Consider the following 26163-nt stretch of genomic DNA (forward strand, 5'->3'; position numbering starts at 1 on the left):
TCCTGGTCGGGGCGCCAGATTCTGTCCTGGTTGCCCCTCTTCCAGGCCAGCTCTCTGCTGTGGCCCGGGAGTGCAGTGGAGGATGGCCCAAGTGCTTGGGCCCTGCACCCCATGGGAGACCAGGAGAAGCACCTGGCTCCTGCCTTAGGATCAGTGCGGTGCGCCGGCCGCAGCGGCCATTGGAGGGTGAACCAATGACAAAAGGAAGACCTTTCTCTCTGTCTCTCTCTCTCTCAGTGTCCACTCTGCTTGTCAAAAAAAAAAAAAAAAGCTTCTGTACCCAACATTTTCAGCCAAATGGGCATTCCAGGTGTCTGTCCAATGAAATGGTCCAAACTGGATGATGGCCAAGGACCCTGGAGATTCCAAAACTCTGGTCTGAGTCTGTGCCTCCCATGGGAGTGCTGGTCTGACCCAGGCAGCTGGGTTATCCCAGAGTACAGGCGTGGTGTCCTAAAAATACACTGGGTCTTTCTCCCGAGTTCTTGGCACAGAGCTCCAAAAAGTCTTGCAGTCTCCAATGTGGTGGCAATGTCTTTGATTACTCGTTAGGAGCCCCTTTGGACCAGACTTGAACTTGTGCTAATGCGGTGATTCATGGGAGACCTTTAGATAGTTTCAAGGGTGGGGCTGGCCATGCCAGGAGGAACACGCCCATGGTTTCAGTCTTGTCCTTGACCTCTGGGGAGGAGTGGGGGGTGAAGACTGAGTTCAACAGGAGGCCAGTGATATAGTCGATGGCCTGCAGAATGAAAACTCTAGCTGGTAAACACACCGAGGTATTGGGAGAGTGACAGCCCCAGAGAGGGCACGGGAACCCGATGTCTGCCTCCCACTGTGTCTCGCACTTCTCCTCCACTTGGCTGCTCTTAGTAAATAAATAGACAAAACTATGACAGCACTTCCTTGTGTTCTGTGAGTCGTTCTAGCAAAATGACTGAACCTGAGCGGAGGCCGTGGGAATCCTGGAATTGTACCCAGACAGAGGTGGTAGGGGGCTTGGGGGACTGGGGCTTTGTAACTGGCATCTGGAATGAGGCCGTCTTGTGGAACCAGGTCCTATACCTGTGAGGCCTGTACTAAGTCTGGGTAGTGCGTGTCAGGATTGAGTTGAATTGCGGGACACCTAGTTGGCATCAGAGAGTTGTGTTAGGAGACAGTGGGTGAGAGGGTGTCTTCCCAGCTGGAGGAAGTTCATTTGACAGAGATGAACTGCAGGATCCAAAATATTTAAAACAATATTTTCCTGTTCATGGTTAGAAAGTATGGGACTGGGGGGCTGGGATTGAAGTGTAGCTGATTAAGTCTGCACCTGTGGTACAGGCATCCAGGGTTCTCGGCTGCTCCACTTCTGATCCGGCTCCCTGCTAGTGTGCCTGGGAAAGCTCTGTTTGGGCTAGGTTGGGCCAAAATTCATATCCCAGGCTCTTGGCTCTTACTTAGAGAAGCATTCTAAGTCAGGCACAAACATGGCATGCAGTGTGCTAAGGTTTATTTAGAAAGTGAGACTACAGGCCGGCGCCGCGGCTCACTAGGCTAATCCTCCGCCTAGCGGCGCCGGCACACCGGGTTCTAGTCCCGGTTGGGGCGCCGGATTCTGTCCCGGTTGCCCCTCTTCCAGGCCAGCTCTCTGCTGTGGCCCGGGAGTGCAGTGGAGGATGGGCCAAGTGCTTGGGCCCTGCACCCCATGGGAGACCAGGAAAAGCACCTGGCTCCTGGCTCCTGGCTCCTGGCTCCTGGCTCCTGCCACCGGATCAGCGTGGTGCGCCGGCCGCAGCGCGCCGACCGCGGTGGCCATTGGAGGGTGAACCAACGGCAAAGGAAGACCTTTCTCTCTGTCTCTCTCTCTCACTGTCCACTCTGCCTGTCAAAAAATAAATAAATAAATAAAATAAAATAAAAAAAAAGAAAGTGAGACTACACGCGCAGGAGGGCTTCATTTAGGGAGCGTGGGCCGGGAAAAGTCTGCTCTGCTTGTCCTAGGCCCACGAGGTAGAGAGAGAGAGAGCCCCTCCCCTTTACCAGGCTTCTTAGGAGCTTGGAAGAGGGGCCCCAGGTCCCAGGTCAGGGGAGCTACACCCTGGGGAGGGGTCGTCTGATTGCTGATAGGATTACATGGGGGTGAGGTATGTGCGGCTTCCAGCTCTCGAGATCTTTATCTAACTCCCTGACTTTTCCCACTAGAGCTCAAGTGCTTGGGCCCCTGCACGCATGTGGGACATCCAGAAGAAACTCCTGGCTCCTGGCTTTGGACCACTCCAGCGCCAGTGGATGGAAGCTTTCCCTCTGTCTCTCCCTCTCTCTCACTCTGTGACTCTTTCAAATAAGATTTAAAATTAAAAAAAAAAAAAAAAAAAAAAAAGCATGGAGCTAAGCTGAGAAGAGAGCCCGTGGGGAACCGAAGGGGGCTACATACTCTGCTTTTCCTGTGAAAGGAAGGTCAGAAGTGGTGCCGGGGGTGGGGTCCAAGGATGCTCCCCCCCCCCCGCAGGTCCCAAGGTCGGCGCCTGGGGTGGAGTAAGCTCAGCCTCAGCTGTTCCCTCCACGGCAGCTGCCACGGGAGCCTGCGGTTCCTGGGTGGGCGCTTGGCCAGGACGCAGCAGACGCAGTGTCTCCTCTGTCCCGCACCTGCTTCTGTCAGGGCTGCAGTGCTGGGCGGTGGCTGGGTTCTGTACAAAAACCCAGCCTGAGTTGCTGATTTCACAGAGGGCTTAGAATTAAGAATGGCTGTTGGAACTCTGAGGTTAACTCTTTCAGAACTTGAAGCCAATGGAAGTTTTCCTCTTCACTGTGTCTGGATAGACTGCCCAGTCGGCTTCAGTGACACCGTCCTATCAATGGCTCGTGTGGGGGATGAGGCAGGTCCTGATAGCGACCTGATTCTGTAACCTCTGCCCCACACCAGTCCCCAGACACTGCAGAATGAGCCTATGAGCCCCTGGGACCAGGTTCCAAGCCAGAGCCCTCACTGTCGTGGAAAGCGGAACAGGTGTGCCCATCGCTCCCCCTGGGCAGGGAGTCCTGGGGAGAGTACTTCCTGCCTGGCGGTCACCCAGAAAGGCGGAAGCGTGCCGCTCTGATGGGTGAGTGTCTGTGGTCACGGGTCAGAGGTCATGATTCTCAGGCTGCATTTTTGTACAGAACCCAGCCACCGCCCAGCACTGTGGTCCTGACAGAGGAGACACCGCGTCTGCTGCGTCCTGGCCAAGCGCCCACCCAGGAACCGCAGGCTCCCGTGGCAGCTGCCGTGGAGGGAACAGCTGAGGCTGAGCTTACTCCACCCCAGGCGCGTCCTTGGGACCTGCGGGGGGGGGGGGCGTCCTTGGACCCCACCCCCGGCACCACTTCTGACCTTCCTTTCACAGGAAGGCAGAGTATGTAGCCCCTTCACTTCGCCGCGGGCTCTCTTCTCCGCTTAGCTCCACGCTGTCTATCCGTGAACAGACACTGCTTTAAGCAGGTTGGCACCCTGCGGTTCATCTGTGACTGGCGTTGACCCCCTATTGCCGTGCTGAAACACACCCGGGCAGTCTGAGGTCCTGCAGCCCCTGACAGCGGCACCAGGGCTCACGCTGGGCACTGCTCTCACTGTGCCACCATATCTGATCCAGGTGGAGTCTCAAGTTTAGAGATGTTCCATTTCGTCCGCCCAAACACCGTAGGAGGTTGCTATTACCAGGTCCAATTTATAGACGATTCAGCTGTGACACTTAGAATAGCAGAAGTTGGCCTCAAGGGCCAGCCAGCAAGAGGCAGTGCCGGGATCCACTCGGGTCCTTTGCCAGCAAGAGGCAGTGCCGGGACCCACTCGGGTCCTTTGCCAGCAGGAGGCAGTGCCGGGATCCACTCGGGTCCTTTGCCGGCAGGAGGCAGTGCCGGGATCCACTCGGGTCCTTTGCCGGCGGGAGGCAGTGCCGGGACCCACTCGGGTCCTTTGCCAGCAGGAGGCAGTGCCGGGATCCACTCGGGTCCTTTGCCAGCAGGAGGCAGTGCCGGGACCCACTCGGGTCCTTTGCCAGCAGGAGGCAGTGCCGGGACCCACTCGGGTCCTTTGCCAGCAGGAGGCAGTGCCGGGATCCACTCGGCTCCTTTGCCAGCAGGAGGCAGTGCCGGGACCCACTCGGCTCCTTTGCCAGCAGGAGGCAGTGCCGGGACCCACTCGGCTCCTTTGCCGGCGGGAGGCAGTGCCGGGACCCACTCGGGCCCTTTGCCAGCAGGAGGCAGTGCCGGGATCCACTCGGGTCCTTTGCCATAGAGGCTTCCTTTCGAGTTCCTGTACTGAGCAGAGCATGTGGCTACCGTTTCTGTTAACGCTCAAACTCCCATAAAATATTGGTGAGCACTCAGTTAAAATATCTGAATATTTACTCACATGAACTCCTACTAAGCTAGGCCTTCTACTTTCAGTGTCTGCAAAATCGATTTTTTTGAAATCCAAGTGTAATATTCTCTTTGCTGCCATTTTTCATATTTGTTTAAAATGACATTTCAGCGAGTGGGGTTCTTTTGAGCCTTGGTGCTGCCACTCCCTGCAGTGGGTTTGTGATATTTGTAAGTGTATACTTTTTCCCTCTGTGGCCCCATCAGGTTACTTGTGAGAGGGCGATACAGGACCACACGGAAGACAGAGAGCCCTGGGCACGCCTTGAGAGCCCGCCCTCCCGCGTGAGCCATACTGTGTCATTTCTCCAGGCTACGATCCTTTGGTCCAGCGTTATCTTGCCCTTGTCGGTCTTGGCCTCAGAGTGGAGATAAGAGGTTTCTGTAAACTCCTCTTGCTCGCGGCCGCCCCATGGTTACAGCATGCATACCGTATTCTGGTAACTGTTCCGGGACCTGAATTCTTTCCAGCCTGCGATCCACTCCCATTTAAATTTCCCGTCCTTTCTGCTTGGAAAGCCTCCTTTTCCATGTCCATTTGTCCAGCAACGTCCCGCGGCCCCATGGCTCGGTTGGATCCGGGCCATCTTCTCTGTTCGTTTATTCAACAGGGCTTCCAAATGTCTGGGTGACAGGTGTCCTAGGTCCTGGGCACCCAGCAGGCAGTGAACAGCTAACGGTGTGCGCTTCTGTTCTAATGTGCTGTTCTGTTGGAGGCACACCAGTTCCCACGGCGACTGATGCGAGCTACAAAGCAACAGAAAGGACTTGGGCTGGCCAGGGCGGGAGTCGCCGAGGGGCCGCGTGGAGCAGAATTAGGAGAGAGAGGCCAGAGCGACCATCAGGCCTCCAGAGAGGGGAAGACGCCAGCAGAAAACTAGGAAGTGAGGGGGAAGGGGCGCGGACAGAGGAGAGCCCTCATAGTTTGAGTGTATATTTGCAAGAAAAGACTGAGTTTTAGAGATGTTAGCTTCCCTGGTAAAGGGAACTGAACTGACTGCCGGAAAAAACCGGTTCAGACCTCTTGGTGGAGGATGAGCAGCCTGCTCTCTGCTGCCCTCTGGAGGAGGAAGCGGAGTCGCACAGCTGCGATTCTCCCGCGGGATTTGTTCCATTATCAGCAGGAAGAGAAAGGACTGGAAGAAATCCTGGGAGCTTATTTTCTCCATTTCCGTGAGTCCAACTTTTCCAGTTGCTCAAGATAGGAAAACGCAAACGGGAAGACTTCCCCAGGAGTGTCTGCGCCCCCACAAGCACAGCCCAGGGTTCACAATTGCATGCGGCCATGACATTGTGGTCACACCCAGACCCTCGGAAGACATTATTGGTAGGTTGATTTTGAGCTGAACAATTACTCAGGTAGACACCAAGTTACTTTCATAACTCACTCACATTATAATTAATACAGGCCATAGCAATCAAATATTACCTTTTCAAGTTGAAGTGTTTCCAGTCGCTTAACTGTTCATGTGTTGTTGTAAATTTCGTTTGTTTTGAAGTATTGATTAGCTAAAACAAAATATATTACTGTCTAGAGGGCATAACAAGAAAATAATTTACTCTTAGGAAAACTATTGTGAAGCCAGTGCTGTAATGTAGTGGGTAAAACCACCACCTGCAGTGCCGGCATCCCTTATGGGCAGTGGTTCGAGTCCCAGCTGCTCCACTTCTGATCCAGCTCCCTGCTATGGCCTGGGAAAGCAGTGGAAGATGGCCCAGGTCCTTGGGCCCCTGCACCCACATGGGAGACCCCGGAGAAGCTCCTGGCTCCTGGCTTCAGATCGGTGCAGCTCCGGCTGTTGTGGCCATCTGTGGAGTGAACCAGCGGATGAAAGACTTTTCTCTCCTTTCTCTCCCTCTCTCTCTGTAACTCTGCCTTTCAAATAAATAAATAAATCTTTTAAAAAATACGATTGTGAGATTTACAACTAGCTTCATGTAGCTCCAAGTGAACTAAAAGAGTTACGATTCAGGACCAGCACTGTGTGTAGAGGATAAAGCTGCCGCCAGTGTCGGCATCCCATATGGGCTCTGGTTCGAGTCCCAGCTGCTCCACTTCTGATCCAGCTCCCTGCTAATGTGCTTGGGAAAGCAGCAGAAGATGGCCCAGATGCTTGGGCTCCTATCACCCCCTTGGAAGACCCAGATGAAGCTGCTGGCTCCTGGCTTCAGCCTGACCAAGCCCCAGCCATTGCAGCAGCAGATGGAAGACCTTTCTCTCTGTAATTCTGAATTTCAATTAAATAAGGCAATATTTTAAAAAAGAAAGAAAGATGCCGGCGCCGCGGCTCACTAGGCTAATCCTCCTCCTGCAGTGCCGGCACCCCAGGTTCTAGTCCCGGTCAGGGCGCCGGGTTCTGTCCCGGTTGCTCCTCTTCCAGGCCAGTCTCTGCTGTGGCCCGGGAGTGCAGTGGGGGATGGCCCCAGTGCTTGGGCCCTGCACCCGCAAGGGAAACCAGGAGGAAGCACCTGGCTCCTGGCTTCAGATCGGGTACGCTGGCTGCAATGGCCATTGGGGGGTGAACCAACAGAAGGAAGACCTTTCTCTCTGTCTCTCTCTCTCACTGTCTAACTCTGCCTGTCAAAAAACAATAAAATAAAATAAAGTAAAAATAAATAAAAAAGAAAAAGGAAAGAAGTAGGCTATGGGAGCTGGAGTTGTGGCACAGCAGGGTTAGCTGTAGCCTGTGTCACCTGCATCCCACATGGGGGCACTGGTTGGAGTCCCTGTTGCTCTGCTTCCAATCCAGCTCCTGCTACCGCGCCCGGGAAAGCAGCTCCCAGAAGTGTGAGAAATGCATTTCTGTCTTTCTTAATCACCCCATCTCAGGTGTTTAGTTTCAGCAGCACAAGTGAACTAAGACAGCAACTGGTCCTGAGAAGTGTGGCGTAGCCAAAGCCCCACACGTTCCGGTTGCAGGCCTGTTCCTGAAAACGTAGAAGTGACTTTGGAACTGGGTGGTGGGCAGAGGCTGGCAGAGGTGGAGGTGCGTGCTGGGAAGGGCCTTCATTGCCATGAACAGAGCTGCGAGGGTGGTTCTGACGAGGCTAGACGCAGAGGAGAGCTGTGGGGAGCCAGCCCCTTCTCAAGATGACGTAAATGGCCGGGGTCAGGACACGGCCAGGCATAAGGAAGGTAAAGGCAGTTCTGAGGAGCTCAGAGAGAGGCGTGAGGATGCAGGCAGTGGAAACCTGGGGAAAGACCGTGCATGTGACAAAGTGACAAAGAACTCAGCAGAGTCGTGGCCGTGTCCTTGTGCTCTGTGGATGGCAGAGCCTGGAATACTCGGTGTAAAATATGGCTTCTCTTCGCTGTTGATAGTAAGAGCGAGAGAAGAGAAAAGTGAGTGAAAGCTGGAGTTTGTAATTGAAAGCGTGGCGGGACTGGAAGACCTGGAGAGTTCTCGGCCCGGTCATAGAGGGATGAAAAGGCGCTTGGCAGAGGGTAGCAAGCACCACAGCCAAATCTAACACTGCACAAAGAGATTCTATGGACGGAAGGAAGCCAGATGCTGCTTATAAAGACGACGGAATGGCCTGGAAGCATTTCTGAGACTGTTGGTCCTGCCACGCCCATCACACACCGAGGACATAAGGGCAGGATAGTTTCAAGAGAAGGGTCCCAGGGCCCCATGGGACCTTGGGGCTCACTGCCCAAGGCCGCTCAAGTACCTGCTCCCCACACTGCAGTCCAGTGCTCCTTGGCTACTCGGGGGCCCGATGTGGCTTGAGCCGCCCATCCAGGAAGCTTGGGTGGCATATACCCGCTGCTGACCCGGCAGCTTCATAACGCAGGGACGAGGAGACAGGGCTGCCTCCATCTAGATGTCAAAGGCTACTTCACACAGCCCTGGCTCTTGGACAGAGACTGGCTGCAGGGGTGGGGCCACCCTACACAGAGAGACCCCAGGAGGGTGATGTGTAGGGGAGTCATGGGAGCAGGGCCACCGCTGAGACCCCAGGACTCCAAGGCCACCAACATGCAACTAAAACCTAGGGGAGCTGTAGGCACTGGACTCCTACCTGTGGGAGCTATAGCTCGGGCTGCAGGGGGCACGGTCATGGTATGGGGTCCCTGGAGCCTTGGGGACCCAACCACCGCTCCCAGTGTGTCCAGAAGACAGGACATGGGGAAGATCGCTCTCATGCCTCAGGGTTTGGTGTTGTTTGTCTTGCTGGGCTGTGGACTTATTGGGCCTGTGATTGCTTTCTTCTTTCCTGCCTCTCCCTTTTAGGAATGTCCATCTCCCATGAGAATGTCCACTGTAGCCCCGTCCCCGCCTTGTCTGCTGGAAGCCCGTAGCTTGCTTGATTCCACAGGCTCCCAGCTGGAGGGGTTTGTCTCAGGATGAATGGTGCCTTGAGTCTCACCTGTGCTGAAGTAGGGGACATTTAGATGAGACTTTGGACGTGGACTTCCACGTCGATGTGGGGATGAGTTAAGAGTTTGGGCCGCCAGGATGGAACAAGTGTATTTGCTATGAAGGGACATGACTTGGGGTAGAACACTGTAATTTGAATGTCTCCCCTCCAAAGCTCATGTTGAAACCCAGTCCCCAGCGTAACGGCATTAAGAGACAGACAGGCTTTAGGAAGTGGGTGGATGATGAGGGTCTTCCCTCACGAGTGGGATAAGGCCCCCAGAAACAAGAGGCTCCACATGGCGCTAGGGTCTTGCCTTTCCACCTCCCGCCTCAGAGGGTGCAGCAGCAAGGAGCCCCCTGGGAAGCAGAGAGCCACCCTGACCAGAAGGGACCGAGTGACCCCGGGGGGTGACCTGGCTTCTCCTGTGGCTTCCTGGGGTACATGGTTTGGAGACATGCCTGCTGACAGGGCCCCCCGGGCTGTGACCACCATCTGGCCATGGATGGCCATCTTTTGGCTGAGATTGGACACGACCTTTCTACCCAGTGGGCCAAATTGCACACAATGGTGATGGCGGCTCAGGCCACTTCTACCAACATATGTTGCTACATTTGCATGGACTCACAGGCCATTGCCAACAGCCTGGCCACCTGGTCAGGAGAATGGTAACTGGACTATTAAAGGGTCCCCTGAGCGGGGACAAGGACTAGGACAACAGCTTGGCACCTGAAAGGGACACAGGCGTGTCACTCGGGGGTGCTGGGGCTGCCATAACCACCTCGAGAGGAAGCTACATCATGACTTTGGATATCCCGCGGGACTTCACCCAGACCAAGGAACGTCCTCACGGCCTGAGCAACACAACAGTGGGTGCAGCTCCCACGGACTGCGACGGGGCCATTGACGGAGGGACAGCTGACTCTCACAGCCCCTGAAGGCAGGCATCGCGATGGGCTGCTGGGGGTGGTGCCTGTCTGAGTAGGGCAGCATGCGTGCTGCGCCCTGCACTCCCCTGCAGTGCATGGAGAAGCCTGCGCTGGTGGGGTGGAGGCGGACGGGGCTGTGGCCGGCTCAGGCTGTGCTTCTGAGATCCTAACCTCAGGGTGCCCAGCCGTTCTTCCCTGTTTTTTATTTTTATTTTTTCATTACAGTGCGTGTCCTGGGAGTGGTCTGCAGCTCAGGTCACCCTCGTTCCCCAGACGAGACCCCGTGACTCTAGGCTGGACGGGAGTGATGCTTCCCCTCCACGGGATCCCACAGAGGGGCGGGATGGGACCAAGGGATGCCAGGGCCTCTGCAGTGGCCCCAGGAGTGTCCGACGCTTTCGGCTGGGTAGACAGTGTTACCAGACACGCCACCCTCGGAGGTGACCTTCCTGCCTGGCTGGACAAACGGCAAGGACAGCAGTCATCCTTAGCGCACGTACGAATGGATGATCGATACGTGAAGACGACTGATTCATGCAGATGCGTAGACACTGTGTGTGTACTGATCTGGGACACGACTTTCTAGTGTATTTGATGCAGACAGCTGCACTCCAGGGGAGCACAAGTCACAACGGCAGAAGAAAAAGCCAGCACTCAGCCCAGCTCTTCCGGGCGCCCACACCTCGGATTTTGAATGAAGAGAAGAGCTCCTCGTGGCCGCTTTCACACTGACGGTCAGCACCTCTCAGTAGGAGGCCGGGAGAAGCTCCCGCGGCTGGGAGGTCAGCAGACTGCATGGGGCCACCACTGGCTCTCCCCGAAGCTGCGTCTCAGGAGCGGTGAACCACTGTGAGTCTCGGCTGCCAAGCTCCGCGGAGCTTCTCTCCCAGCTCTGGGGATTTTCATCTCCCGTGTCCGTGAGCTGCTTTGCCCCTTTTGCTGTTAGACAAATTCTCTTAAAAAAAAAAAAAAAATCGGAGTGTGATCTGCACCACTAAGGAGATAGGACTTTCCCTTCGGAGATGTGCATAGGAAAGCAGGGGGCATGTTTCCATGAATGGAGAGGCAGTGCACAGGAACAGCGTTGGCAGTTTGGGTGGAATTACACGTCAGGCATTAAAGGGGCGGAGGGGACTGCCTGTCCCGTGCGATGCAGATGTGCCTATTTTGATGTTATGGGGTGGGGGTGGGGGGCTCTGGTCTGAACTGGAGCTTACTGGGTACAAACGACTCCACATAGATGTGAGTCATGGCCGTGTGTGGGCACGCCCGTGCAGAAGTTGGCAGAGCCCTAACTCTGGGTAGCTGAAAAACAGGGACGTCATGGGATTGATCCTGCCTCAGCGCATCCTGGAGGCCCCCAATTTGCTGCTCCCCCTGCCCGCAAAACTCCCAGAGTCTGGCGCACAGAGGTGGGTTCAATCGGGGTGGAGCGTCCTCCAGGACACATCATGTGATCGCAGCCACTCACACCTTAGTAAGGGACAGTCCACCAGGTCCTGGCTGCAGATCTGGGGACGCTCCGGGACTCAGGGAGGTGCGGATCCCCGCCGGGGGTCCCCGCGGGCCGCTGCCTCTGCTGGGCTGACCCCGGCGCCTGGACTGCCACGCAGGGGACGGGCGTCAGGGCGACACTCCCCTTCCGCCTGCCATAAGTGCGGCCGTGGCCGCCCCGCACTTCCTCCCCGCAGATCACGCCCAGCCTGGAGCCCGTGCGCCGCGCCGGGTAAGCACGGCCCGAGGGGAGACACGGAGCGCGTGGCGGACCCCGCCGCGGCCGCGCGTGGGGGCGGAGCGCTTCCCCTTCTCGGGGACTTCCCGCTCCTCCCCGCGCCGTCCGGGACTCTCCCGCGTCCGCTTCGCAGCTCCAGGAGCCGGCGAGGCGGAGGCCGGTGCGCGCCCGCAAGGCGGAGGCCAGTGCGCGCCCGCGTTTGCGTCTTGGGGACCCAGCGGTGCGTGGCCCCGCAGCCTGGCCGGCCCGGCCGAGCCCTGAGCGGGGCGCGGTTCTCAAACATGAGCCTGATGACGGCGTTGATTCTAGCTGCGTCTTTGTGGGACTCCGTTTTGATGAATAGTAAGGGGCCGTGGTTCTGTTGCTTTAAGTAGAAATGTAATTATTTTGGGAACAAGGAAGCCGCGGGTTCTTTGCGCGGAGGTGTGCGGCGTGTGCCGGTGCAGGGCTCGCTGGCCTGCAAGGGACCGAGAGCAGGCTGTTTTAATTGGACTTTGTGTGGCCGGCCGATGCTGCTGCAAATACCCAAACGGCCCTGGCCAGAGAACGGGCTCCTCCACCCAGGGAAGGACCCAGGGCGGGCCCCACCTCACACTGCGCTGCGTGACAGGTCAGCGCCCACGCGGGCACCCCAGGGGCTAGCCCGGTGCTCCCGCTGAAGCCGGGCCGGCCTGCTCCCACCATGCGCGCAAGGGAACCTGCTGTGCTCTTGAGAGAGGGAGAGAGGGAGAGAGAAAGGGAGAGAGAGAGAGAGAGAGAGAGAGAGAGAGAGAGAGAGAGAGAGAGAAGAGCAAGTCCGAGCCCAGGGTGCTGCAGGGTGGTCAGTGCGGTTCAGGAAGCTGATGACTGGCCTCTGTTCTGTGTTGCAGCCGTCACCATGGAGCAGCTGAGCGCAGCAAACACCCGTTTTGCCCTGGACCTTTTCCGGGCCTTGAACGAAAACAACCCCACGGGGAACATCTTCGTGTCTCCCTACAGCATCTCATCCGCCATGGCCATGATCTTCCTGGGGACCCGAGGCGACACGGCGGCACAGCTGTCCAAGGTCAGCAGAGCCCTTGCCTTCCCGTTGTCCCCTTGCTGGTGTGGCGTCTGCTGGGAAAGCCGAGCCTTTGCCCTGTCTCTGGCGGTGAGGCCAGGCTTTCAGAGGAGCCCCAGGCACACCCCTTGCGCCCTTTATTGCGCACCTACTGTGTGTTTTGTTTCTGCCGAGAGTGCAGCAGTGGGCAGAGCTGGCAGAAATCCCTGCAGGGAGGGGTGCTTCTGCGGCCGCGGGCAGCTCTCGGGCAGCTGTTCTGTAAGCCGTGCCACCTCCCGGCTCCCGGGTTGTGCCTTCATGCAATGGCCCCGTTGAGAAGGGTGACCTTGAGCAAATGAGGGTCTGAGACAACAGGAACCCAGTGGAGGCGCTGGCAGCCTGGCCTTCGTGTGGGGAGCAGGAAAAAAGGCCACCGGGTGATTCTGTGTTCCCGTGGCCTGATCGTGGCTCGGTGGGCTGTGCCTCGGAAGGAGGGTCCCGGTGGGAAAGGAGTCGGGAGACCTGGAAGTTCCCGCGCCCTGGTATGGCGGCAGGTCCCTCCCACAGCACGGAAGAGGCCACCTGCCCAGCCTCCCTTCCTGTCCGCCTGGGCGTGGAGGGCTTTGGGGCGTGGCGGTCCTCCGTGTGAGGAAGGCAGTCCTCGCTTCCTCTTGCAGCCCAGAGCTCAGGCGAGGCAGACCTGGAGGCTTCCCCAGCCCCCCGCCACAGCTACAGTGCTCCTGGGCCTTGGGCAGGTGCAGCTCTGGAGTCAAACGCAAGCTTTGGCCAAGCCTCTGTTACTCACCACACTACAGCACTGGACCATTCCTAAAAATTCACTTTTTTAAAAAAAAAACCACCGATACTAACCGCTGGTTGCTTCTTGCAGGGTTATAGTTCCTATGCTGAGGCTTTCCGAGGTCTTGGTAACCTCAGCAGAGTCGTTTGCAGGGTTCCCCCCCACCCCCTGCCCCCCGCATTTCCATGAAGGCGGACTTTGCCTGTCTCGTGCTTTTGTTCTTTGTGGCTCAAAAGCAAGGAGCCAGGCCGGGCCTCATAAAGCCATAAAGGGCTGCCGAAGGTATAGCAGATACACGAGGGAGTGAAGCTTTTGCCGCAATGCTAAGTTTCAAGAAGTCGTGTAGAGTTCTACAGGTGCCACCAGGCTGGGAGGAGAGAAAAGCCGCCGAGCGCCTTGTGGCTTTGGGCAAGGGCCGATTCTCATTTTCACCGTGCCGCCGAGATCTCCGCCAGCCGGTACTGGATACAGCGTGTGAACACACCGCTTCTGCTTGTCTTTGGGGGGGAGGCAGATATGTCAGCACTTAGTGTGTTACCACCTACGTCTGTGGGACAGAAATGACAAAGCAGGGATGCGGACACTGTCTCGGAGCGTGCGGTGGGTGTTGGTCTCCCAGGGCCATGTTCTGGGGTTTCCTGTGACTTATTAAGGAAGGGCCGGGCTGGGATCAGCGTCGTGGGTAACGAGAAGGCGGGCGTCTGACGGAAGCCAACACTAAGGCACCCCAGGTCCTTTGGGGATGCGTGGTTGCAGGCGGACTGTTTGCTTGGTCCTTAGGCTTTTCATTTCGACGCGGTTGAAGACGTGCATTCGAGATTCCAGGGCCTGAATGCTGACGTGAGCAAACGCGGGGCGGCCTACGTTCTGAAGCTGGCCAACAGGTTGTACGGGGAGAAGACCTATGACTTCCTCCCCGTAAGTACGCTTCGCGTCGCATTTGGAACCCCGCTGGACACAGAAGGCTTTTCCCCTGCACAGTCAAGTCACGGTGGCGAGTTTTAGTGTTTGCAAACACGCAGGAGCACAGCGTGGGGTGAAGACAGATGGCGGAGAGCCTCCCACTGTCCACGGGGTGGCTTTGTTTTAGTCTCGCGAAATTAAAAAAAAAAAAAAAGCACTTCCGGATGTCTTACTAAAGAAGGAGCGAATTCCAGAATTTGCTTCCAAATACAAAATATTTTGCTTATTTATATAAAAAAAAGTTAGCCCAGGGTTTAGAAAAGAATTAGTACTTGTTATATCGCATAAGTAGGAGCATTAGGCTTAAAAAAAGATTCATATGGTAAATTGAATGTTATGTGGTTTTTATTCCATAGTTGTTAAAGAAACATAAGAGAATTTTTGTGTTATAATGGAGTGTAGCCTTTTAGAACACTTTCTATGGCTTTTCAGGATTTTTAGAAAACTGTTTTTCTACTAAGGTACTTTGACAAGTTCATGGGAAAATGGAATGCAAAGATGTTTATTTTGGGGTGAAAAGTGTAAAACCCGAGCCTAGTTTTCCATAATATGTGTTTTCTATGAATTTTGTCCACAGTAGGAGTTATTCATGACATTTCCCTTTTAAAAAAAAAACAAATAGGAGTTCTTGGCTTCAACTCAGAAAATGTACGGCGCAGACTTGGCCAGGGTGGATTTTCAGCAGGCCTCTGAGGACGCAAGGAAGGAGATAAACCAGTGGGTCAAAGATCAGACAGAAGGTGAGAGCCGGGCAGGTGTCCTCCTCCACCGCCCCCGCCCCCATGGGTCTCATTCCCGGCCCAGTCCTGGGCCCTGGGCCCCCACACCCTGGCCCGTGCACATACGCCTGGGTGTGAGGTCTGGGTGCCTGCGGCTGGACAGCTGTCCCATGTCACAAGGGCACCAAAGCTGAGACTTAGCCGTGACGGAACGGAAGCAGCCAAAGAGCTTTTCCCCATCAGCCCCCCAGACGACGTGGTAAAGTTAGAGCTAGCCCGAGTGTGGACTAACAGGAAAGAAATGTTTCTAAGAATCCGGCTTACCGAAAGATGTTTGGTACACACATGGGAAAGAAGTGGCCTGGAGTTGCATGGAGTAGGTGAAATCGTGTGCAGATCTGTGGGTGCAGTTTTCGCCAGCGTCGCCCCGTCACGGGGGGTAGGGCTGTCTAACAGGCCTCTCTTCTCCGTGGTTACCATAGGGGTCGACAGGCCCACCGAGTGCCGGCCCACTGGTACAGGGATGGTTTCCCGCAGCGCTGGTGCCCAGTGGTGGAGAAATTGTCCTACCTTTGCATATTTGTTAAAAACTTTTTTTAAACAAAGATTTATTTATTTATTTAAAAGGCAGAGTTAGAGAGAGGGAGAGGGAGAGAGAGAGAGAGACAGAGATCTTCCATCCTCTGGAGTTCACTTCCCAAATGGCCACAATGGTCAGGGCTGGGCCAGGCCGAAGCCAGGAGCCTGGCTTTTCCCACATGGGTAGCAGCAGGGGTCCAAGGACTCGGGCCATCCTCTGCCGCTTTCCCAGGCTCCTTAGCAGGCAGCTAGACTGGAAGCAGAGTAGCCAGGACTTGAACTGGCTCTCTGATATGGGATGCTGGTGATGTAGGAGGCAGCTTAACCCACTGTGCCACAATACTGGCCCCCTAAACTTCTCTGTGTGAGAGTAGGCTTCTACTAGATAGATCTGAAGATGTGACATTGAATCAACTAAAAACATCTTAATTAAGGAGTGGCCTTTTACAAACTAAAGCTCATAGTTGATCATAGAATCCAAAAAAGAATTTTTGTGCCTTTAGCCTTTGAGTACAAGTACAGGTTGTGCTGGTTAAAGTGTTGGCTCCTTTGGGGTGGTTTGTGTGTCGTCCTGGTCTACCTCACAGTGTGGTTTGTATTTCAAGCAGGAACACCCCAGTAGGCCTTTCCTAACTTAATACCATGTTAAATGAAGATTAAATAACAATCACACATTTAGATTGTACCTCAGTGCTAATAAATTGTCAGTTCAGGTTTGGAATTCCAACATGAGAGTATTTTTTTTTTGAGACTTACTTTATTTGAAAGGCAAAGGTACAGAGAAGGAGAGAGAGAGGGAGAGAGGGAGGGAGACAGAGAGAGGGAGAGAAGGAGAGAGGGAGGGAGGGAGGGAGGGAGAGAGGGAGAGAGAGAGGGAGGGAGACAGGAGAGAGGGATGGGAGGAGGGAGGGAGGGAGGGAGAGAGAGAGAGGGAGAGAGAGAGGAAGAGAGAGGGGAGGAGAGAGGGAGAGAGAGGGAGAGAGGGAGGGAGAGGGAGGGAGAGGGAGGGGAGGAGGGAGGGAGAGAGAGAGAGGGAGGGAGAGGGAGAGAGAGAGGGAGGGAGAGAGAGGGAGGGAGAGGGAGAGAGAGAGGGAGGGAGAGGGAGAGAGAGAGAGGGAGGGAGAGGGAGGGGAGGAGAGAGGGAGGGAGAGAGAGAAAGGGAGAAGGAGAGAGTGGGAGAGAGAGAGGGAGAGAAGGAGAGAGAGAGGGAGGGAGACAGAGAGGGGAGGAGAGAGGGAGGGAGAGAGGGGAGGAGAGAGGGAGGGAGAGAACTTCCATCCACTGGTTCGCTCCACAAATGGCTGCAATGGCTGGGACTGGGTCAGGTCAAAACCAGGACCTGGAGCTCCATGTGGGTCACTGTGCGGCTGGCAAGGGCCCAGGCACTCGGCCATCTCCCACTGCCTTCCCACGGAGCATCTGGGGCTCAAACTGGTTCTCATGCAGGATGCCCGCGTCACGGGTGGCGGCTTAACCCGCTGTGCCACAGTGCAGACCCCATCAACATGTTCGTGTTTGTAGAACCCTTACTTTGCCTTTTCAGGGAAAATTCCAGAGCTGTTGGCTTCGGGTGTGGTTGACAGCCTGACGAAGCTTGTCCTGGTAAATGCCATCTATTTCAAGGGGAACTGGCAGGAGAAGTTCATGAAAGAGGCCACGACCGACGCACCGTTCAGGCTGAACAAGGTGAGGTGACGTCGCTGTCCGCGGTATTCTGTGCTCTACGAGAATCAGAGACCAATCTGCGTTTTTTTTTTAATGTTCAGAAAGACACAAAAACAGTGAAAATGATGTATCAGAAGAAAAAGTTTCCCTACGGCTACATCGAGGCCCTCAAGTGCCACGTGCTGGAGCTGCCCTACCAGGGCAAGGAGCTCAGCATGGTCATCCTGCTGCCCGACAACATCGAGGACGAGTCCACGGGGCTGCAGGAGGTGAGCGCCTGGCGCGCGCGCTGCTGCTGCTCCGTGGGTGTGCGTGTGTGTGTGTGCCCGTGTGTGTGCGCACGTGTGTGCATGTGAGTGTGTGTGTGCATGTGTGTGTGTGCATGTGCGTGTGCGTGAGTGTGTGCATGTGTGTGTGTGCCCGTGTGTGCGCGCGTGTGTGCATGTGAGTGTGTGCATGTGTGTGCGTGTGTGCATGCCTGTGTGTGCATGTGTGTGTGCGTGTGGGGGGTGCGTGTGTGTGTGTGTGTTCCCGTGTGTGTGCGTGAGTGTGTGCATGTGCATTTGTGTGTGCGTGTGCATGTGTGTGTGTGAGTGTACGTGTGTGTGCGTGCATGTGAGTGTGTGCATGTGTGTGTGCGTGTGCATGTGTGTGTGCGTGTGTGTGCATGCCTGTGTGTGCATGCGTGTGTGTATGTGTGTGGGGTGCATGTGTGGGGGGTGCATGTGTGTGCATGTGTGTATGTGCGCATGTGTGCGTGTGAGTGTGTGCATGTGTGTGAGTGTGTATGCATGCGTGTGTGTGCATGCGTGTGGGGGGTGCATGTGTGTGTATGTGCGTGCGCATGTGTGTGTGTGAGTGTGCGTGTGTGCGTGAGTGTGCACGTGTGAGTGTGCACGTGTGTGCGTGTGTGTCTCACAGCGAGGGCTTACTGTGCCTTCACTGACGCCACTTGCCCTTCCTTTCCAACATTAGCCATTCCTTTGCCAATAATGTCTTCCCAGCAACATTTACTACTTCAAAGCCCCGAGTTTCAGTTTTCACGGGAGGTGCCAGCCCCTCTCAGTGAGGAGCTGGGATGGGGAACGTGTCATGTGTGCAGTGTAGGTTCCTGCAGTTGTGTCGCCCGTTCATCTTTCTCTGGTTGTAAAGTGGAAGCCTCTTTGTCATGAAAGGGTCATCAGCATCGCAGGACAAATGGAGTCCTAGTTCTGCTCCAGCCGCAGGGTGATGTCATGATAGTAGTTGACACTGTGTGCCAAGCGTTTTATGTACGTTGGCTCACTTAATGCTCACAGCAAGCCAGGAGGTAGGTACAATTATTACTCCCATATTAGATGAGGAACTAGGTCCAGTACAACTGCCATTAAAATGGTTACCTAGAAGCTAACGTTATTAGAGATTACTTCAGCTCCGGTGAGGTTTACAGATTGTCACAGCTTCCGTGGGACGGAAAAGAACGTAAAGCATTAAAGTTTTCTCTTGAAATGTTTGTAAAATTGTCCATGCACCCCTCAACCAAGTAAGAGAGTGAAAGCTGCCTCAAGCTACCCCAGTAGTTGAGTTTGGTGGGTGTTTAGTAGTCCTGGATGGATGGTGAGGGCTGGACAGACGGGTAGGAGAATGGGAGGGTGAGTGTGGGGTGCATGGGTGAGTGTGCGGATGGATGAGTGGATGGATCTGTGGGTGGGTGGATGAGAAGAATGGATGGGTGTGTGCATGGGTGAGTGGGCGGGAGGGAGGGAGAGTGAGTGGATGGACAGATGCAAGGAAGGGGTGGGTGGGAGAGGGGGTGCACAATGGGTGGGTAACAGCTCTGATCCTGTCCAAAGTGTCTGTGCTTGAACTTTGGACACTTGGAACGTAGGTGGGTGTTCTGTTTCACCAAATGCCGCAAAGACATGAAATCCTCAAATAGGAAATCTGTTTTGGTAAAAAATGTAAAGGAAATTAATTAGCAAGTGATACGGCGGATCCATCCACTGACATAACGCTTCATTATTTCACTTTTGTACCATTGATTTCTTGCCTCATTCTAACTCCAGATCGAGAAACAACTGACTGTGGACAAGCTGCGAGAGTGGACCAAACCTGAGAATCTGGGTGTGGTTGAGGTCAATGTCAGGTTGCCCAGGTTCAGGCTGGAAGACAGCTACATCCTCAACTCGGATCTCGCCCGCCTGGGTGTGCACGATCTCTTTCAGAGTGGCAAGGCGGATCTGTCCGGCATTTCGGCAGCCAGAGATCTGTTCATATCGAAAATCGTCCACAAGTCCTTTGTGGAAGTGAACGAAGAGGGTACGGAGGTGGCGGCCGCCACGGCAGGCATCGCCGTCTTCTGCATGTTGATGCCAGAAGAGCATTTCACTGCTGACCATCCGTTCCTTTTCCTCATCCGGCACAACCCCACGTCACACATCCTGTTCCTGGGCAGATTTTGTTCTCCGTAGACGAGAGAGACTGTGGGAATCCAGGTCAAGCTCAGAGCTTTATGACCTGAATGTTTAGTGATGGCACTTTTCCTATATCTTTACCAATAAAACTGCTATCCAGAACACATGTTTAATTTCATTTATGTTTGTCCCTGTTGACTTTTACTCTCCTGAGTTTTGGCATGGGCAATATATTCATATATGTGTATGTATGTATGTATTTATTTATTTGGAAGTCTGAGTTACACAGAGAGAGAGAGAGAGAGAGAGAGAGAGAGAGACAGAGCGAGTGAGAGGTCCTCCATCCACTGCTTCATGACCCAGGTGGCCACAACTGCTAGGGCTGGGCCAGGCTGACACCAGGAGCCAGGAGCTTCATCCAGGTCTCCCAAGTGGGTCACAGGGGTCCAAACACTTGGGTCATTTTCTGTTGTTTTTCCTTAGCCACTGGGACTCAAACCGGCACCCATATGAGATGCCAGCATCGCAGGCTGCAGCTTTATCAGCTATGCCACATCGCCAGCCCTTATTTTTATATTTTTATGTTAAAAAGATCCTGTGATTGCTTTTGAATGCATCAAGTTAAAAAGAAAAAAAGAAGGAAGCAGATGCGTGGATTCTGAACAATGCAGCAATCAGTGGAACTGCTCTACTTTTCTGATAGCTGTGGGAAAGCATAAGAGGATCGTTTATTTCACAGTTAGAATTTTAGAAGCCGTAAAAGTGCCAGCATCCTATATGGGTGCTGGTTCAAGTCTCGGCTGCTCCATTTCCAATCTTGCTCCCTACTAATGCACCCGGGAAAGCAGGAGATGACAGCCCAAGTGCTTGGGCCCCTGCACCCACGTGAGAGACCTGAGCTCCTGGCTCAGCCCAGGCTGTTGTGGCCATTGGGGGAGTGAACTGGAAGATGAAAGACCTCTCTCTCTCTGTCTCTGCCTTTTAAATAAATAAAATAAATCTTTTAAAAAAAGAAAGAAGTGGCCGGCGCCGGGGCTCACTAGGCTAATCCTCCGTCTGCGACGCCGGCACCCCAGGTTCTAGTCCTGGTTGCTCCTCTTCCAGTCCAGCTCTCTGCTGTGGCCCAGGAAGGCAGTGCAGGATGTCCCAAGTACTTGGGCCCTGCACCCGCATGGGAGACCAGGAGGAAGCACCTGGCTCCTGACTTCACATCGGTGCAGCGCCGGCCATAGCAGCCATTTGGGGGTGAACCAATGGAAGGAAGACCTTTCTCTCTGTCTCTCTCTCTCTCACTGTCTAACTCTGCCTGTCAAAAAAAAAAAAAAAAAAAAAAAAAAAAAAAAAAAAAAAGAAAAGAAAAAAAAGAAAAAGAAAGAAAGAAAGAAAGAAGCCATAAAAGACACTGTGACTATTCAAGGGAGGATTCAAAACAGATTTTCAGCCGAAATATGGTCAAGTGCCCCAGTTAAGGGACCAGGTTATGCAGACAAACCTGCCTTCCAGTGTGCCTGTCCTTTTGTTCTGAAGGATTAGAGGATTAGTAGCCTGCCACCGCCCTCTGGCTTGAAACGCGTCCATTAAAGGGGGTAACCTCACGACCTTTTTGCTTTGCTTTGTATGAGATGCAATTCGTGTGGGATTTCAAGGGGTCAGAAACTGGAGGTCTTAGCGTAAAAGATGCTAAGAGACCGCAAAGGGAAAAATGCAATTGAAACAAGCGCACGGAGAGTGCGCCGTCGCCTGGCCTCTCCGTGCCCCGCTAAAGGTGCTGACTGCGCTCTCCTGTCGCTGCTGGTGCTGGCGACGGCGCGGCCGGACGCAGGGCGGTGCCGGGAGGTGGGGTGGGCGCGCCTTGATTCGGATGCGCTCCTCTGCGTGGCTTGGAAAGCGTCACTTCCTCGCTTAGGCTGAGCAGACCTCGTGACTTAGTAAAACTCCCTGAGATTCTGCAAGCCAGACTGATGGCAGAGGAGCCGAGGGTACAGGGTGGGGGTCCTGTCTGCCAGTACCGGTGGTTGAGAGGGACTCCACAGATTAGAAACGGGGAGAGCTGGGCAACTCCTGCCAGCAATGTGTCTTGCCTATTTCCTTTTTTAAGTGCTTGCCCGCCCCATCCCGTTCCCAGTCCTCTGATCGCAGTGCGGCCACTGCCCCCTGTGATCCTCTCTGGCTGCCAGCCTGGAATCCACTCTGCTTCAGAGCAGATCACGTCAGTCATGCAGAAACAGCTCTCATGCGCTGCTCACACAAGAGGCAGCGAGGCAGCGTTCCATCACTAAGCACCCTGCCGCTGCCCGAGGTCAAAAGCCCCAGAGCGCAGACTGGAATCCAACTTTTTTTTTGTTTTTCTTTGTTTTAATTGAAAAGCGGAGTCACAGAGAGGGGAGGAGGGACAGAGAGAGAGAGAGAGAGGCCTTCCATCTGCCGGTTCACTCCCCAAATGGCTGCAGTGGCTGGAGCTGGGCCAGGCAGAAGCCAGGAGCCTGGAACTTCTTCTGGGTCTCCCGTGTGGGTGCAGGGGCCCAAGGACTTGGGCCATCTTGCACTGCGTGCTTGCTCTCATTCCTTTTTTCTTTTTTTTTAAGATTTATATATTTATTTGAAAGGCCGAGTTACAGAGAGGCAGAGGCAGAGAGAAAGAGAGAGAGAGAGAGAGAGAGAGAGAGAGAGTCTTCTATCTGCTGGTTCACTCCCCAAGTGGCTGCAACGGCCAGAGCTGGGCCAGTCCGAACCCAGGAGCCAGGAGCTTCTTCAGGGTCTCCCATGAGTGTGCAGCGACCCAAGGACTTGGGCCATCTTCTATTGCTTTCCCAGGCCCTGGCAGAGAGCTGGATTGGAAGAAGAGCAGCTGGGATTTGAATGGGTGCCCACATGGGAGGCCAGCACTACAGGTGGCGGCTTTACCCACCACACCACAGAGCCAGCTCCACCCACTGCTTTTCCAGAGCGTTAGCAGGAAGCTGGATCAGAAGTGGAGCAGCCGGGCCTTGAACCAGAGCCTGTACAGGATGCTGGCACTGCAGGCGGAAGCTTAACCTACTACGCCACAGGCTGGGCCTAGACTCCAACTTACACTTTATGTGGAGAGTGCCTGATGCATGTAGCGGTGACAAGCTGACACAGGCTCCTGCAGAGGACAGTGAAAACCCACCTGATAAAGGCGGAGCTCAGAGTCTAGAAACCGTCCTCAAGCCCCAAGCAAGAAAACCCTAAGAGGTTCATCTTTAAGCACATTCTAATGAAACCACAGAAGTCCAAAGACCACGAGATCTTAAAGGAAGCCAGAAAAGGCAATCAGAGGAAAACACAGAGTGCCCTGGAAGGAGCAGCAGGTGGACGACAGCACAGCCACCAGCAAGAACCGTGAGAGCTGGGGCCACGGGGTGATTCTGTCTATTGCTGGGAAGAACAAAATAACCAATTAGAACGCCTGCTGACCCAGAGCTATTCCACACCGAGGAGAAAAAAGTCCTCTAAGGAATTTTCAGACAAACAACTTGCCCTTAAGAAATCTAAAGAATGTCTTTATGCATAAGTAACATCAGGAAAAAGAGCAAGAACAGTTTGTAACTCTGGTAAATGTAAATGATACAAAACAGCAAAAACCAACAAACAAAAACCCTACAGTAAAAAACCAAAAAAATCAAAACCAAAAACCCCACAGCGTTTCAAGCACATGGAGAAGTAAAACAAATCACAGAGGCGGGCGTTTAAACTGAAGGCTAAGGTGCTCCATCCCACGTCAGAGCACCTGGGCTCCACACCTGGCTGCTGGCTCCGGCTTCTGCCAGTGTAGACCTTGGCAGGCCACACTGATCTCTCAAGGAACTGAGTTCCTGCCACCCATGTGGGAGACGGGGACTGTGTTTCCCAGCTCCTGGGTTCAGCCTGGCTCTGTACTGACTCTCTGTGGACATTTGGGCCCAAGCACTTGGGCCATCTTCCACTGCTTTCCCAGATGCATCAGCAGGGAGCTGGATCAGAAGTGGAGCAGCCGGGACTTGAACCAGCACGCGTAGGGGACGCTGGTGCTGCAGATGGAGTCTTGAGCTGCTAGGCCACAGTATAAATAATGAATATGCTAGATGGCACAGCCTCTCGGGGAAAATACAATTTGTAAGGAAGGGCAAACTTCCCAGTATTTCAGCCCACCATCATGGAAAATCTACATTATTAGCATATAAGCGAGTTAAGTGAGGTAGCCGGTCACAAATTCAATTTACAAAACTGATTTGTATTTGTATGTAACATCATGGTTTAAAATAATTTTAAATACCACTTATAACAACATCAGAAAATACTGCAGTGCCTAGGGATAAATCTACCAAAAGACGTTCTGGAACTCTATATAGAAAAGTATAACATTATGGAGAGAAAATGAAGAAGGTCAGAACAGACAGCTTTACCTGGTGGGGATTCAATATTTTAATCATGTCAGCTGACCAGCAGACTCAATGAAATGCCAGCAACAGCAACAAGTGGTTGTGTCTGTCTACTTTCAATGAAATATGGCAAGTGGGTCATAGTTACGTCGTCACGTAGCAGACCAGGAATGTCCGACACAATCTGGAAGTAGAACCAGCTAAGAGGACAGCCTTAATGGAACCAGGCCTTGCTCGAAAGCTGCGGCAGTAAGACAGCGTGGTCAGAAATGGAACAGAACAGAGAGCCCGGCAGGAGCCCCGCCCAGGGGGAACCCTGCTTCACGACCAGAGGGAACACCGTGCCAGTTTGCCTCAAACAGCCCAGGTCTGCCTCTCGTCCTAACAGTGTCTGTATCAAGGGTCCCGCGTCTGTGGATTCAGTCGGCTGTGGGTTGGAACTACCTCAAAGGAAACCTGTGCTGAACAAGGCGTGATTCCCTAAACAGCACAGCATGACCGCTACATACTTAGTGTCTGCGCTGTACTAGTTATTCTATGGAACCTAGAGCTGATTTAAACTGTCCAGGGGGCTGTGTGTAGGCTCTATGCAACCGTTATGCCAATTGCTTGCTTTCTTTTTTTTTTTTTTGACAGGCAGAGTGGACAGTGAGAGAGAGAGACAGAGAGAAAGGTCTTCCTTTGCCGTTGGTTCACCCTCCAATGGCCGCTGCAGCCAGCGCACCGCTGCTGATCCAATGGCAGGAGCCAGGTGCTTCTCCTGGTCTCCCATGGGGTGCAGGGCCCAAGCACTTGGGCCATCCTCCACTGCACTCCCTGGCCACAGCAGAGAGCTGGCCTGGAAGAGGAGCAACTGGGACAGAATCCGGTGCCCCGACCGGGACTAGAACCCGGTGTGCTGGCGCCGCTAGGTGGAGGATTAGCCTGTTGAGCCGTGGCGCCGGCCGTTATGCCATTTTCTATAAGGGAGGATGTTAGTGTCTGTGGGGGTCCTGGAACCAATCAGCCCCCTGCAGATAACTGGGGAAGACCGTGTTTTTCACTCTTACATTTTAATTAATTCAAATAATAAATAACATCGTCATCATATTCAGGGCAAATGCAGCACTTCTGAGTTTAGGGTGAATGGAAGGAATTTTTAATGAGCTGTTCTGGGAATCTATATAAATTAAAGCTGATTTCTGCCTTGTGATTTATACCAACAGGACCACCACATGGCCTGTGGACTTCATTGTGAAAGCAACACAATAAAGCTTCTGGAAGATTGGGGAAGGTGTGGACAGAGTGGTTTCTTAACAGGATACACACATGACACACACATCCTGTTAGACTTAGTCTAGGCAGAGGAACTCCTCACGTTAAGTTGCATCAAATAAAAATCCTACAGGTGAGGCGGGTGTCGTGGCGCAGCAGTCTAAGCCGACACTTGGGATGCTGGCAACCCATAGAGGAGTTCCTGGGTTCAGGTCTCGCCTCCGCTTCTGATCCAGCTTCCTGCTAATGTGCACCCTGCGAGGCCGCAGATGATGGCCCAAGGTCTAGGTCCCTGCCACCAAGTGGGAGGCCTGAGTGGAGTTCCTGGCTCCTGGCTTCCGCCCTGGCTGTTGCAGGTGTTTGGGGAGTGAACCGGCAGAGGACCATCTGTCTTCTCTCTCTCTTTCTCCTTTTCAAATAAAACAAAAATATATAAATGTTTTTTAATTCTTTCCACCATGAAGAGAGGACAAAGGCCAGCCTGGGCACTGCCCCACGGAGAGGCAGTAACAGAAATCGGGGTCCGAGAGAAGTCCCTGGTGGCAGAATTCTGATTCCAGAGTGTTCCCAGTGCTCAGTTATCTCCCAAGCTACACCTAGAGCAGTGGGGTGACGGCGGCCAGGGGCCTTTGTGATGTCACGGTTTTGGAGAACTGGCTTCCAAATATCGTGAGTTTTTATGTACCAACAACACCGCGTGGGATGACGTAAAACAAGGGGCAGCCAACCTGGGGTACTGAAAAAAAGCGGGACCTGCTGGAATATATAAAATCAAGAGTGCTTACATTTATGCATTTACTTCTGTAATTTGTTTCAAGAGTACTTTTTTTTTTTTTTTGACAGGCAGAGTGGACAGTGAGAGAGAGAGAGACAGAGAGAAAGGTCTTCCTTTGCCGTTGGTTCACCCTCCAATGGCTGCTGCAGCCAGCACACCACGCTGATCCGAAGCCAGGAGCCAGGTGCTTCTCCTGGTCTCCCATGGGGTGCA

At 53.9% G+C, this 26163-nt stretch overlaps 1 protein-coding gene across 3 annotated transcripts; it reads left to right on the forward strand.

The window, feature by feature from the left end:
- The first annotated feature begins 10946 nt into the window (after positions 1–10946).
- SERPINB1 (serpin family B member 1) lies at positions 10947–19701 on the forward strand. Of its 3 annotated transcripts, none has more exons than XM_051855916.3 (7): positions 10947–11083; positions 12273–12448; positions 14001–14138; positions 14806–14923; positions 17025–17167; positions 17248–17415; positions 19192–19701. In XM_051855916.3, the coding sequence occupies exons 2-7, from the start codon at positions 12281–12283 to the stop codon at positions 19594–19596; spliced, it is 1140 nt and encodes a 379-aa protein (XP_051711876.3). In that variant the 5' UTR covers positions 10947–11083; positions 12273–12280; the 3' UTR covers positions 19597–19701. The 3 variants fall into 3 exon arrangements, with proteins under 3 accessions (XP_051711876.3, XP_051711875.3, XP_051711873.3); XM_051855915.3 differs by lacking the exon at positions 10947–11083 and adding an exon at positions 11098–11397; XM_051855913.3 differs by lacking the exon at positions 10947–11083 and adding an exon at positions 11153–11745.
- The last annotated feature ends 6462 nt before the right edge of the window (positions 19702–26163 follow it).

This window comes from Oryctolagus cuniculus, chromosome 5 (assembly GCF_051225735.1).
Source record: "Oryctolagus cuniculus isolate XC-2025 breed Fujian yellow rabbit chromosome 5, ASM5122573v1, whole genome shotgun sequence".
Classification (NCBI taxonomy): domain Eukaryota; kingdom Metazoa; phylum Chordata; class Mammalia; order Lagomorpha; family Leporidae; genus Oryctolagus; species Oryctolagus cuniculus.

Coding starts and splice junctions, on each gene's coding strand:
- SERPINB1 (XM_051855913.3), top strand. CDS start 11,685: ATGAGCCTGATGACGGCGTTGATTCTAGCTGCGTCTTTGTGGGACTCC. Junction 12,449..14,000: donor CGGCGGCACAGCTGTCCAAG/GTCAGCAGAGCC, acceptor CTTGGTCCTTAG/GCTTTTCATTTCGACGCGGT. Junction 17,168..17,247: donor CACCGTTCAGGCTGAACAAG/GTGAGGTGACGT, acceptor TTTAATGTTCAG/AAAGACACAAAAACAGTGAA.